The following is a 14,043-nucleotide window of genomic DNA, read 5'->3' on the forward strand; positions in this document are numbered from 1 at the left end:
AAATTGTCCTCCGTCATACACTGGGATCAATTCACCTTTGCCGAGCTGCCTATCCGGTACCACTTAAGCCCTCTATAATTGGTCAAACGGACCTGTAAAAGACGTACTTGATACAGTCTTTTTTTCACTCTCTACCAAATCTCTTTGCCAAAAATAGCAGATCTACAAGCTCACAACGCGTCGCGACGCGTTGTGAGCTTGTAGATCTACTATTTTTGGCAAACGTTACAACCCAGAATATGGATAATGGGGTTCAAGGGGTTAATAAAAGTGACGTTTTTAGAGTTTTAAGCATATTTGGACTATCGCTATAATATCGTAAATCGCAATTATTTTGGTCACAATAATCGTGACATGAAAAATGTCATATCGTCGTCCGATCCTAGACCCTAGTTGTTACTAAACTGTATTTGTGTCACTATGCCCAGTTATAATATTCTCCACAGCCCATAGTACCATGAAACAAAAAACAGAATGCATCAATTCTGAGGGAACCTACTTTTTTTTTTGCTGAGGTCATATGAGCAGTACCAGTTAGTTACACATTTGTTGTGTGTAGTCTATGTACCCTACCAACATGAACAACCAGTCACTGGATACTGAAGGTTGTTTTCTACGATATCAGGCTGGTGTAAACCACAGTCACCTGATTTCCTCTTTCTTTCACAAAAGTTGGCTCTAGTCATTACCAGTTTATTAGATAGATTCAAGGTTTGATGTGCTTGCCCCTCTTAGTTATTTTGTACTGTAGCACATTGCGTACTTGTCCTTGGTGAGTTTGTCTCCCAAGTCAAAGGATTATTAAGTAAAAAATCTGGGTGTTATAGATTAAGAACTCAGTTTTAAATCACATCAACATGCTTACAAAGTCTGCTTTCTTCCATCTTAGAAACTTGGCCATGGTTAGGCCATTTGTAACTCAGCAGGATGCAAAGTACCAAACATATCCCATTTAAGGAGCGGCGTGCAAGGTTTTATTTTTTACACGTCTAAACAGTGGAATTCTCTACCTGCACATGTTAAGAGATTGTGTTAGCTTTAAAAAGTTTCTTAAAGCCCATATTTTCCATTACATTAACCTAAAGATGTTTTAGATTATTATTTGTACTTATTTTATTTTATTTTAATATATTATTTTATATTCTCTTATACAATTCATTCTTTATATTTGCCCTTGCCATACATTTTCACCTTTACCGTTATTTCTAATGACTTATTTTAAATGCTTTATTTTATGAATGTAAAGTACTTTGAGCAGCATGTCCTTTGTATGAAAAGTGATAAATAAAGATGTGTTATTGTTATTATTATTTTTATATTATCATTATTATTATTTTCTTAGGACTGTAATTCCTCAACTTGTTTGACCCTGTTGTTGGATGACAAAGGTACATCCTTCCTCTGATCCTGCACTTTATAAGTTGCTCTGGATAAGAGCATCTGTTGAATGCTTAAATTGTAATCAGTAGTCAGTGATGTACTCACAGTCTCACACTGTTTAATACTGTAGCACTGTACTGCAGCAGGCTCAGCCTCATTTGACTTTTTGCCTTTGACTTGCATGTGTGCATGTGACTCTGATGATCACCATAGGGAGTGTTTCATCTTTGGGCACTCTTGTTCTTCAAACCCTTGCCTTTGGGAGATGCAAGATGGCTTTGTTTCTAGTCAATGTTTGGTCGGCCAAAAAGCGAAACAGATGAGGAGAAGTTAACTGGAGCAGAGGTTTTCAAACATTTTCATGTCACAGACTCCAAATTGACTTGGGCTGTAGAACCCCATTTCAAATTAATCTGTGCAAGGGACCCTGATAGGAAAATGTGTTTTGGTTTAGATGAAATAAAAATAAAATAAGAAATACATTCATTGTGGTGATATTGACACAATGTTAATATAGTTGCGCATAATTCGTTTTGTATTGAAGCAATTTTAAGTGAATCGAATTATAGTTAACACACAGACCCCTTGGGTTCCTTGGACCCACTTCAAAAAAATAACTGGGCGCTCGGGTGACGCAGTGGTCCCTGCCCACCACCCCGGAGGTTGTGGGTTCGAATCCACCGTTGTGCGGTCGGGCGTCTATGCGAACACAATTGGCCCGTGTTCGGGGGAGGTAAGCCAAGGGGGGAGGGTGATATTGATCATTGCACATACTGTACTCCTACGGGCTGGAGCGGCACCTGTCAGCGGGGAGTGTTGGGCGGGAGGAGTAGGACGGAGGCTCTACGTCCTCCTGGTGGGGGCTCCTCACTGGCAGGTGAGTCAGTAGGATACAACAGCAGTGACAACACAGAAATGTGTGTGGGGAGGAATTAATTGGCATAACGACTAAATTGGGAAGAAAAAGGGGTTAATTTTTGGGGGGATATACTCTAAATTAAATTTGTTTTCGAGGACATCCTGGAGGAGAGATGAGAACGGCTGCATTCATTAACATGGAGCAGAAAAAATCTTACCACCATTGGACTGTCCTTTATGTAAATTGTTCGTTTTGGCCTGGTTTATGTCAGTTGTAGTGCCACTGAAATCAACTCTGACTTATAGAGGTCCTTAAATAGTAATCAATAGATCATCAAACAACACCAAAGTTACTATCAGCAATCTAAGCCATCACCAGGTATCCCCTTTTTGGTCGATGCCCTTCTGCAGTGAGCTATTTGTGAGAATGAATATAAACCTCTTCCCAGGCTAGATAACCTTTAAAAATCCCCAGTGTTTTCCCAGTGAGTGCCACAGCAGTGTGCTGACAATAGGGACAGTGTTCTGGACAGACCAGAGCCCCAGATCACATTTCCTGTTCCTGATTTGAGATCAACTCAGCTGACTACTGATACACTCTCCTTCCCTCCACACACAGCGTCAGCGAGACCATTGCTCACAGCATGTATCATGGGGGAGTGTGTGTGTGTGTGTGTGTGCGTGCGTGCGTGTGTGTGTGTGTGTGTGTGTGTGTGTGTGTGTGTGTGTGTGTGTGTGTGTGTGCGTGTGTGTGTGTGTGTGTGTGTGTGGGGGTGTGAGTGTGTGTGTGTGTGTTTACTTGTGTGAGTATTTGCAACAGAGCATGCGTTGGAGAGTAAATTATAACAAAGACTGTAACTGTATCAAACTGAGCTGTGGAAGTATTAGAAAAGTGAAGTAGTAACTTTAGTCTTGATGACTTCAGGGGTGTTTGAAACAAAGAAGCCCTTCTGTGTTGTTAGCCTTCTAACCTTTTGGCCTGCGGTAGACAGCCATGTACACAGGGTGATATTGTACAATGAAGGACAGCTTCAGTATAAGTGAGTTCGAGAGCCTGTTCTCTGCTGACAACCAATTTCTATCCCATTACCTGGATTCCATACAGTGGCTCAGTGTCATATATCATGTTTTGTGCTTTGTGCTTTGTGTGTGTGTGTGTGTGTGTGTGTGTGTGTGTGTGTGTGTGTGTGTGTGTGTGTGTGTGTGTGTGTGTGTGTGTGTGTGTGTGTGTGTGTGTGTGTGTGTGTGTGTGTGTGTGTGTGTGTGTGATTGCGTGCATGCGTGCGTGCATGCGTTTGTGTCTGTGTTTATTTCTATACATTTTCTCAACTGAAGGTGGACAGCGTGCGTGCGTGCGTGCATGCGTCACGCGTGCGTGCGTTTGTACTTGTTTGTGCGTTTGTACTTGTTTGTACTGGATTCATAATTATCTCCACCAAGCCAGAAGGCGGAGATTATGTTTTCGCCCCTATTTAGTGTTATTGTGTGTGTACTGTAAGTGGGTGAACCTGGAGATAATCTTGCATACCACTGGACCTCGCAGAAATTGCTTGCTCAGGGTGGGACAATGTCAGGTCTCTGCTCTATATGCAAAGTGTCTTGAGACAACTTGTTGTGATTTGGCAATATAATAACATTTAATTGAATTGAAAATGTACCAATCAAACCCTTCGTGCACACTGCCAGTATGCCAAGGAAGACCAGCATCATGGTGATGTTATACCAGGCGGCAGGCCGTGTTATAGTTTTTCTTGAACTGTATGTCGTACAATTAAAACATATTTTTCCTTGGATCATCATGATTCATGACCCAGCTCCCCATATACCTCACATCCATTTCTGTATTTTCGCTGTTTTGCATTTGCAGATTATGTGCAAAACGTACATGTTATAAACATGTACCAAATTGTGGCACCCCAAATTTATTGAGTGTACCTTCAAAAGCACTTTCACTTCTTCCCATAGGTTCTGCCACAAATGTGAAAAGTTTCACCGTATGTTGTATTTTTACAGCTGCCTTTGCAATCACTAGACTTACTCATCCCTGTCTAGGCAACCCAGCCTGGCGGAGATATGCGCTCCACGAGTGCCCCTTATAGTAATAGTAATAGTAGTACAGTGAATTGTCAGTAAACATAAAACCTCTTTGACAATAAACAGCTGCCAATACCTCAGCTTTACATGATCATTAGTGCAGCAATGTACAGTATACTGTTGAAGTGCAAGGATACTGCTTTATTACACTGCATTAAATCTCATTTTCCATTATTTTCTAGCTGAATAAACAGTCAAATTCTGTTAGACCACATTTCAGTCTCATGCCAGCCGCATGACAGCACACCCGATCCAATTTAGCTTGGTTTTCAATGCTACTATTTTTCAACACTTTTTCCACCAAAATTATGACCCCTTGAACCCCTTAGTTGAAAAAAATAAAAGCTTTACAACAATTGTCAGTCTGTTTTGGCCGTGAGAAACATCAAGCATTGCGCCAAAGAGCGAGCTAGCTTGTGACTTTGACTCTCTCACACGTCTCTACAGTGAGCGAGCGACCTCTCACCTTTCCCCATGGGTCGCCTGAGGGAGACAACGTCAAGAGGGATCTTAGATGCCCCTCTGACCCCTGACCTTTGGTCGACAGGCCAATAACATCTCTGCTCTGATGGCACGGATGTAACAGTGCTGTATCGTTAATAGAATGATTGACAAGTAGACAGACCGAAAGAAAACAATGAATGAAAGGGGACAGACGTTCTCACTCATTACTCATTACTCGAGTCAAGAGTGGTGAAATGTGTCACTTCCGTGTTGGCAGAATAAGCCTGTATTGTTGGGGGGGCTTGGAGGTTAGAGAATGATTTACCACTTAAGCTCTATTCAAAGATTCTTTTTTAAGAAGCCGATCTACAAGCTTCACGTCGTGATGCATTGTGGGCTTGTAGATCAGCTGCTTTCAAACATATTTGAATTTTTTAGAACATTTTAATGACATGCCGAGGTGCAGAACTTGATTTTAATAAGATAGAACCCACACACCGAGCTATACATTTCGACTTCTTTATTAAACAGACAACAACAACAAATTTTCATCTGTATAGCCTAGATGTTTGTGTAATCACAATCGTAGTCCACATCCATATAGGGCTTCGTATGAGGCTGAAGATATTGACAAGCACTGACACATACGCACACGCCATATACACACAGACACATGCGTTTGGGCAATTGGGAATGCTATTAATACACTGACAGGCAAACATATGCATGCGACGCAGGCTCATGAAAACACAAGTGGGGTCGTGCTATTAATATGTTTGGGAAACACACACACACTCTATGTTCTCGAACACATGTGCACTTGCTGGAATACACACAATAACACAAGTGTTAACCAACAGGTGACACTAAAAATAAACCGGCCTGCCTTCCTATACTGAAACTTGTACAAAGAGCTGCTGTATTCCCGTAAAGAAACAAATGGGCACTATTAATATACTATACTGGCAGCAAACACGGCAACGCTCACACACGCACACGCACGCACGCACGCACGCACGCACACACACACACACACACACACACACACACGCGCGGGCGCACACACACTCACGCGGGCGCACACACACACACACACACACACACACACACATATACATGCTGGTATGCACACATGCAGATGCTACAAACACAAAGACTTGCTGTGTACTCTCAAAAGAAACAACTGTGCATAATATATCTTATATCCTCTCTAGGGATTAGAGCATATAAGATTTCATCTTCTATCATGATAAAAACTCTCCAAAAAAACATTTCGTGGTGAATTTCCGTTATTGGGATAATCGTGGATATCCTCACAAGCGTCTTGAAAAAGTTGAGTAGCTCCTTCTGAGAGAGTGTTTAGTGCTGGTGGGAACATTCTCACACCTCTACAAGCACAACTAAAGCCAGAATAAAGTGAAAATAGTGACTTTCTTTGCACTTCAATCTATTTAGAAAAGGACTAAGGTTTGGCACGTCTCACTCTTTAGGCCACAAGGCCAGCAGTACCGTTTGATGACAGAAAAGTGCCATAGCGTTGTTCATGTTTTTTGTACTGAAACCGGTTCAAAGTAGTACAAAGTTTATTATTCTATGCTACAACGCCAGTTGGACTTTATTTTATTTAAGGAACAGACTCACACAGTGTGGCCGTTTTCCATGTATTTATCCTTTATTTGTGCAGGGGGGACATTGTAATTCAGTTATTAATTTACTGGGCATTTACAGCACACATGTTTTAGTGCCAATTTAAGAGTTTTATGGATAATATTGTGAATCACAGTTATTGTGACCGGGAGTATCATGACATGACATTTTCATATTATCCCATGCATACTTGGCACACACTGGATGGATGGGCACACACACACGCACACGCACACGCACACGCACACGCACACGCACACGCACACGCACACGCACACGCACACATACACACACACACACACACACACACACACACACACACACACACACACACACACACACACACTCGTGCGCAAGCGCACACACACACACACACACACACACACACACACACACACACACACACACACACACACACTCGTGCGCAAGCGCACACACACACACACACACACGCACACACACACACACACACACACACACACACACACACACACACACAGACACACACACACGCACGCGCGCGCACGCACGCACGCACGCACGCACGCACGCACGCACGCACGCACGCACGCACGCACGCACGCACGCACGCACGCACGCACGCACGCACGCACGCACGCACGCACGCACACACACACACACACACACACACACACACACACACACACACACACACACACACACACACACACACACACACATACACAGTATGCATGCACACACAAGAAAGAGATTGATACTCCAGCTGTTCGGAAGCAGAAGGACAGAATGTCCCCAACAGCTGTGAATTCCTCTAGATGTAAGGATGAGGGAGAGAGATGAGTGGAGAGAGAGAGAGAGAGAGAGAAGGAGGGATAGATGGAGGGCCATAGTGAAGGTTGCTGGCACGGAGGAGAAGCTGCTCTTGCCGTTGCAGTTGTCGACGTGCAAGTTGTGTGGGTCTGTTTTCAAAGTGGTCCGTTTCAGCTGTGGACAATGGATTTGCCCTGAGAGCAAATGCCTCTTGTTGTCGAACCAGGGCCAACGAACGTCAGCAAGAACTCATGATGCTCATAATGGAATGACTAATGTTCATACTGTAAGCCTTTAACTAAGGGTCATTTTCATAATCCATTACTGTAATTTGTTGATTATTTGGTTTTATAACTCAATGATTATTGAATGTCGTTAACCACTCTCAAAACGACTTGGTCCCCTCCTTTTTTCTTTCCCTCTACACCAAATCTCTTTGCTGAAAATTGTAGATCTAGAAGCTCACAACTCGTTCCATTGCATTGAAAATTGCAGATCTAGAAGCTCACAACGTGTTCCATTGCAACGTGTTTGTAAGCTTGTTGATCTCAGACAGTTTTTTGTTTTTTTTGCAGAATGATTATTACAAGTAACAGGACCAGAATAGGGATGCGAGGCTTTGTGAGGTTAATTTAGATCATAAAATGATGGTAAAATAATATCATCATGAGGTACAGTAGTACAGTACATTTTTGTAAATTCGTTTTTTGCTTCATTTAGATAGCATAGTAGAGAGACAGGAAGCTGAGGGCAGAAGGCAGAAGGCACCTACACAAAACAGGTCTCGACCCAGGAACGTTGTTCTTATGTGGTCAACACGCTCTCCAGTCATCTACCAGCGTGCCCCAGATTGAAGATTTTGTTTCCTCTCTCTACCTTTCTCCTACGCTCTTGCTTTGTTGCACAAACCATATAATCCAGTATCAACCCTCAGCCTACCACCAGTGTTTATGTACACAAATAGTAACTAGCACTTAACCTAATGTGTGACTTCCAGAGTATCCAGATTCCAGACCTACCCGGTCCAATACCGCTGGAAGGTTCACACCAAACCAACAATAAACAAAGTATTCTTGGGGGCCATGGAGTGGATATAAATAACGCTTTAAGACATATGTAACTCTCAGGGTAAAAAAACAAGCCATCGAAGCCATGCAACCAAAATAGCAGCGTCTGCTTGCCTAAATGAACCAAGAAGAGGATGTTATGGTGAAGACTAACTTTAGAAACAGGAAGTCAATGCTTCTGTGTGAGCGTATGTGTGTGTGTGTGTGTGTGTGTGTGTGTGTGTGTGTGTGTGTGTGTGTGTGTGTGTGTGTGTGTGTGTGTGTGTGTGTGTGTGTGTGTGTGTGTGTGTGTGTGTGTGTGTGTGTGTGTGTGTGTGTGTGTACGTGTGGTGTGTATGCATGTGCGCTGGTGTCTATGTGTTTGTGTGTGAGTCTGACAGTGGATAGCGCATGCAGCGTTGCTGTGTGTGTGTTATTGCAGCAGTCTCCGAAAAAGAGGATGATGGTTGTGAAACGCATATGCTATTACAGAAACCAGAAGTTTGTCTCCTGCCTATTTTTAGCACCACAATGCTGAAATGTGAGAGGCCCAGGAGGAGATCTCGTCCTAGCTACATCAAGATGATTTCATGCGTTCTACATTCTCTAGATCTTATCACTTCGCTGGCATTTCACTTCATTTCGCTACAGAACAATGGCAGCGCAAAGGAAGATTCTCTAAAATAACATTTGAGTGAATCTATCTCCAAATACCTGTTCCAGAATGACTTATTTGCGAATGTGATGTCATGGCAAAGCCAGTGAGCAAAATAATGTCCTGTGCCAAGGCCTGGCTTAGATGGCAGGATGCTATCAGAGACAGCCTTTGAAAACCTTGCTGGGTCAAGGTGGAAGAAACCTTAACTGTCCTGTCCTCTCTGAATGCATTATGCATTGAGCGAGCCGGTCCTGTGTCCAGTGCCGTACTGAATGAGTTACAATGTTTTCCCACATGCAAAATCACTGATGTGGATGGACTTGAGCAGGCAGGACAAAAGAAGGCGGGAAAGAATAACACAGTGCAACACAGAGCCAGTAAGTGTTGACTACTCCTGTACAGTATGTGTCTTTGTTTACTCATCAACAGTGGTGGGTGCTAATGTATCTGTGCTTTACTTGAGTATTTGTATTTTTGGATACTTTGTAGTGGAGACTTTCACTCCACTACATTTCAAAGACAAATATTGTACTTTTGACTCCACTGCATTTCTAGGAAGTGAAAAAAAAAGCAAAGTATTCTAGTACAAATTTGACAGAGCAACTTTCACTTGTAGTTAGTGGAGTAATATTTGAGTATCTATATACTTTGACTCAAGTACTGGGGTTGAGTATTTTGTCCACCACTGCTCATCACACATCCACTCATGAATGTGGTGCAGATAGATTCAGATAAATGTGTTGCAACAGGGTCTCTCTGGTGTGTTTCCCGGGTAAAACACCGCAGGTGGGTGGTTTCTGTTTAGATGAGAAATAAGACCAACTTCCTGATCGTTTCCTATCTGGAGTTCCTTTCAGTGGAAAGCAGGCCTATTTGGTAATTTTGTCTGTGTGTGTGTGTGTGTGTGTGTGTGTGTGTGTGTGTGTGTGTGTGTGTGTGTGTGTGTGTGTGTGTGTGTGTGTGTGTGTGTGTGTGTGTGTGTGTGTGTGTGTGTGTGTGTGTGTGTGTGTGTGTGTGTGTGTGTGTGTGTGTGTACATTGATGATTACCCCTTCTAAACCTGGCCCTATTTGGCGCATGCCATTTTTAGATGACAATGTTCAAAATGTTTCTATATTTTTCAAAAGAAAAGTGAAAATAGCATATGAACAAGCTCACACCTTGTCCCGATGCGACACATTGTGGGCTAGTAGATCTACTCTTTTTGCTATTTGTTGTACAATCAAGTACATAGGGTTTAAGTGGTTAACTCCCAGACTTCTTTTCTGTGGTGTGATGGATTAGTCGTGTAGTAGATAGATGCTCAGTGCTTGTGTCTCGTACTAGTGCCTCTCTTTTAGACTTAAGATCATTTGAACAGTGGTACTGCTGAGGTAATGTGTCTCCTCGCTGAGTTGGATTACCTATCTCAAGCAAGTTTCAAATACTGAAATGATTTTGAATGGTAACCAATGGCTTCTTGGAAATGTTTTAATTGCCTGTAGTAATGTAGTCTTGCAATACCAGACAAATAGAAATCTCCACCTATCAATCGTCTGTGCAAGGTAGATGATAGAATGGTGTTCAGCCGCTAACAAACCAACTCCTACTGCTTTGGAAACCATTCCTTTCACCGGCCCAAAAGAACCACCCAAAAAATATTTTGGATTGATTCTGCGATGCAGGTTTATTTTCTTTATACTCGAATTGTTCCCAGAAGTTTTAACAACGAAAGCTGGGAGTTGAGTGAAGCATTTAAAGACTGATTTTGAGTTTAGCAATAATGTAATGTATGCCGTATATGACTTCTAGACAGACTCAGACTCAGATTTTGTATACATTTTAAACTTCTGAAATGGGACATTCTGCACAATGCGTACTTTTACTTCTGGTACTTTAAGTACGTTTTGATACCAATACTTTGTACTTTTACTCAAGTAAATTTTGAATTCCGGACATTTGCTTGTAACAGAGTATCTCTACATTGCAGTTTTGATACTTGTACTTAAGTAAAGAATGTGCTAAATCCTGTAGTGTAGCCTAGGTGTTAAGTGATGTGCGCTTGATATCATTAAAATAGCGTACCACCAAAGATAAAATCACCACTGCACCACTGGACAGACTGTGTGAATGTTGCACAGCATGCTTCCAGTGCTGACTCAAGGGCCTCAAGAGCTATTATCCCCATGTTCTTCAACAACAATGAAGACATGAGACACAATCTGTCTTGAGAGATTATGGTTAAGGGTTAAGTTTAGGCATTTTTCTTCAGGGTAAAGTTTAAGGTAAGGGCTATATGTTCAGGGATGTACCGTATCTGTTTGGGTAAGGGTTAAGGTTAGGGTAAGGTTTAAAGGACCTGTAAGTGATATTTTTTTGCTTAAAACAAAAAGTGTTTTGTTAAAACGTTAAAGGTCTATATATTCTGATAGTAATATTTGCTTTAGATTGTTTGTTCAGTAACAGGGGTCTCCCCGTCTCTCCAGCTCTTTAGTAAACAGAAAATACTGTACATTTTCCAGTGAGACACGGATTTCATCAAATCAAGAGAGAGAACCGGTTTATCAGCTTAAATTGTAGTGTTCCAGTTCCAATTTTGTCTGCTCATTGTTTTTCTTTCATCACTACCAATTTCACTTCATGAAATTCATCCTGTATCCTGTATCCTGTATCAGTTCTCTCTCTTGATTGGTATCCTGACCTGAAAATGTATTTTTATATGTGTATAAAGAGCTAGAGAAACGGGGAGACCCCTGTTACTGAACAAACACTCTATAGCAATGATTGGAATATAGAGCTACTGTATTTATATCTTACTTAAAAAAGAAAAGAAAATCACTTACACTTTAGGATTAGGCATGTATAGTGTTAGGGGGTAAGGGCTATGTTTAAGTATGTGTCTGTTAGGGTTAAGGTTTTGGGAAAGGTTAGGTTTAGGCATGTAATATACAGTATATCTGTTAAGGGAATATGGAATTAATGTAAAGAATGCAATGTCCCTACAAGTTTACAAAACCAACATAATTGTGTCTTGTACTGTATGTGTGTGGGGGTGAGAGACAGAGATATAGACCCCCATTTCTACCGCCCGAGTGACTGTTGGATTTCCTTTACAAACACTGACATCGATCCCTACATTTGTTCATCACTGCTGGTGCTTCGTGTTGCACCTTCCTCCCCTTTACCCAATGATAACAGAGCCAGATGTGGATCAAGCTGTGCTTCTATAACAACACTGTATCACACGGTGCTGTCAAGTGCTGTCCCTGTAAAATACTGACACACACACATTTATTAATCCAGGTACAGTAGGTTCGCTGAGCACCAAAGCTCTTCCCCAGCAATGCTCATACTCCTACCGACATAAGACACACATTCATACCTGGTTATACTGTCGGCCTCTGAGCAGCTCCACTCAGCCGTTGGAGGTTAAGTGCCTTGGACCAGGGCAATTCATTGGTGGGTAATTGAGAGAGGGTTGAGCCCTGATTTTTGCTGCTATTCTGGGAGCTCGAACCGGAAACCTTGTTCCATCTGTTGATCAAGTGTTACTAGAGATGCTCCATATTGGTTTCCTCAGGTTACAACCTCAAGTCTCAACCTGGCAAGGTAGGATTCCTGTGACACCAGGAGAGATGTACTGACACAGAACACAGACTATCTGACTCTCTTGTGTAAACCACTGGTCCCCAAACGGTGTGCCGACAATGGTGTACCGTGAGACAAGTTCAGGTGTTCCTTGGGATTTTGTGACAACTAGACGTTATTATTGCATTAAATACAACTATAAGAAATGTTATGAAATAGGCAAATTATATACCCTGAAAATGTATTTTAACCACTCTCAACCTGGCATCCCTACACTGGGAAAAAATAGGCTAAATTATTATTATTATTATTATTTTACAAACGTTAAAATATAGCGAAATATAGCAACACTTAATTACTTGCTTATTAGTGTGCCTATTAGGCACGAAAAGTTTGAAAACCACTGGTCTCTCTCCCTTTCTTCCTCTCTCTCTTTCCGTGTCTCTCTGTCTCACACTCACAGACGCACATGTGCACACACACAGTATAGCTACACAGTACACAGCCAGCAAGTCAGCCCGTATTAAGATGTTGCTGGTTGGGGCTATCAGGAGGGGTAATCGTACTGCAAACAGCCAGCTTACAGAATATGATGTTATCCTCACTGTCAATAGTTCCCTTCTTATTAAGTCCCCCCCTGTTGTTTCATGTCCTAATGGCATGTCAGTCTCACTTGACCTACAGTAATAAGAGCGTGGGAGTGTTTTCCTCTTCAGAGGAATTCTGTCAACCCGAAAACGCCTTCACAGTACCTCTCTCTCTCTCTCTCTCTCTCTCGCTCTTTCTGAGTCACTTTCACTGGGTTTGAAATACTGGGCCTGCTCTGGCAGGCAGCTGAATCAGACCTGGTGTGTCTGTCTGTGTGCGGCCTACATGCAAAGCAGAGATTTTGTTCCAGGCTGATTAGTGCTACATCTGAAGGTTAGAGTCAGTGGAATACAGTACATACATTCCTGTAACTTATGGAAACATTTACTCAGAGCTGGTGCTGTATTACACAAGTTGGCCGTTCAAACAAATAAGAACTCTTTTTTGGAAATATTGTTAATTTCGTTGGAGACCAGTAAGAAGTAATATAAATAATTGATCCTGAAAGCTTCCAAGAGAAAACAATGTGAACTTGGCTTTGATGTCAATAGTGTCTTTATTTTTTCAACAATGTCTCGGGTTCATGTAACCGACGATGGTATCGACACATTTGACGGTTAATAACTGAAGGGCAATACAAATAGGAGTGTGTGTTTGTCTAGGTCTTATGATGTGAGATTGGTTTTGTTGTCTCTGCGAGGGCATTCCTGTTACGGTAGTGTCCGCAGAGGATAATGCAGTTCTACAAGGTGTACCAGTAAAGAGAGACCTGGATACTTGTCAAGAACTATGTGAGTAATGTCGATGTGGTGGCAGAGTCATTCAGACATACAAGTTCAGTAAATTTCCATATTCCTTCCTTCCTCCTATCCCTCCCTCCTCCCCCCCCAGAGGGAGTAAGGTAATAAGGTGTCTCCTTGCATGCTTTATCTGTCTCCTCTTTTGTATCAGAAGTGAAGCATTCCACACA

General features: G+C 42.1%; 1 protein-coding gene across 5 annotated transcripts in view; it reads left to right on the forward strand.

Annotated features, from left to right (window-relative positions):
* Nucleotides 1-14,043, forward strand: part of LOC308082520 (histone deacetylase 7-like) — a 68,110-nt gene that overhangs the window by 12,768 nt on the left and 41,299 nt on the right. The window contains exon 1 of one of the 5 annotated variants that reach the window (XM_080424321.1): nt 9,171-9,296. The exons of the other annotated variants lie outside the window; for them this stretch is intronic. Within the exon in view, the coding sequence (XP_080280447.1) occupies nt 9,296 (1 nt within the window). The 5' untranslated portion in view covers nt 9,171-9,295. Of the gene's footprint in view, nt 1-9,170; nt 9,297-14,043 lie in introns of those variants that run through there. 5 annotated transcript variants of the gene reach the window in all.

The sequence above is a fragment of the Gymnoscopelus braueri genome, assembly GCF_963280865.1.
Source record: "Gymnoscopelus braueri genome assembly, chromosome: 3".
NCBI classification, from domain to species: domain Eukaryota; kingdom Metazoa; phylum Chordata; class Actinopteri; order Myctophiformes; family Myctophidae; genus Gymnoscopelus; species Gymnoscopelus braueri.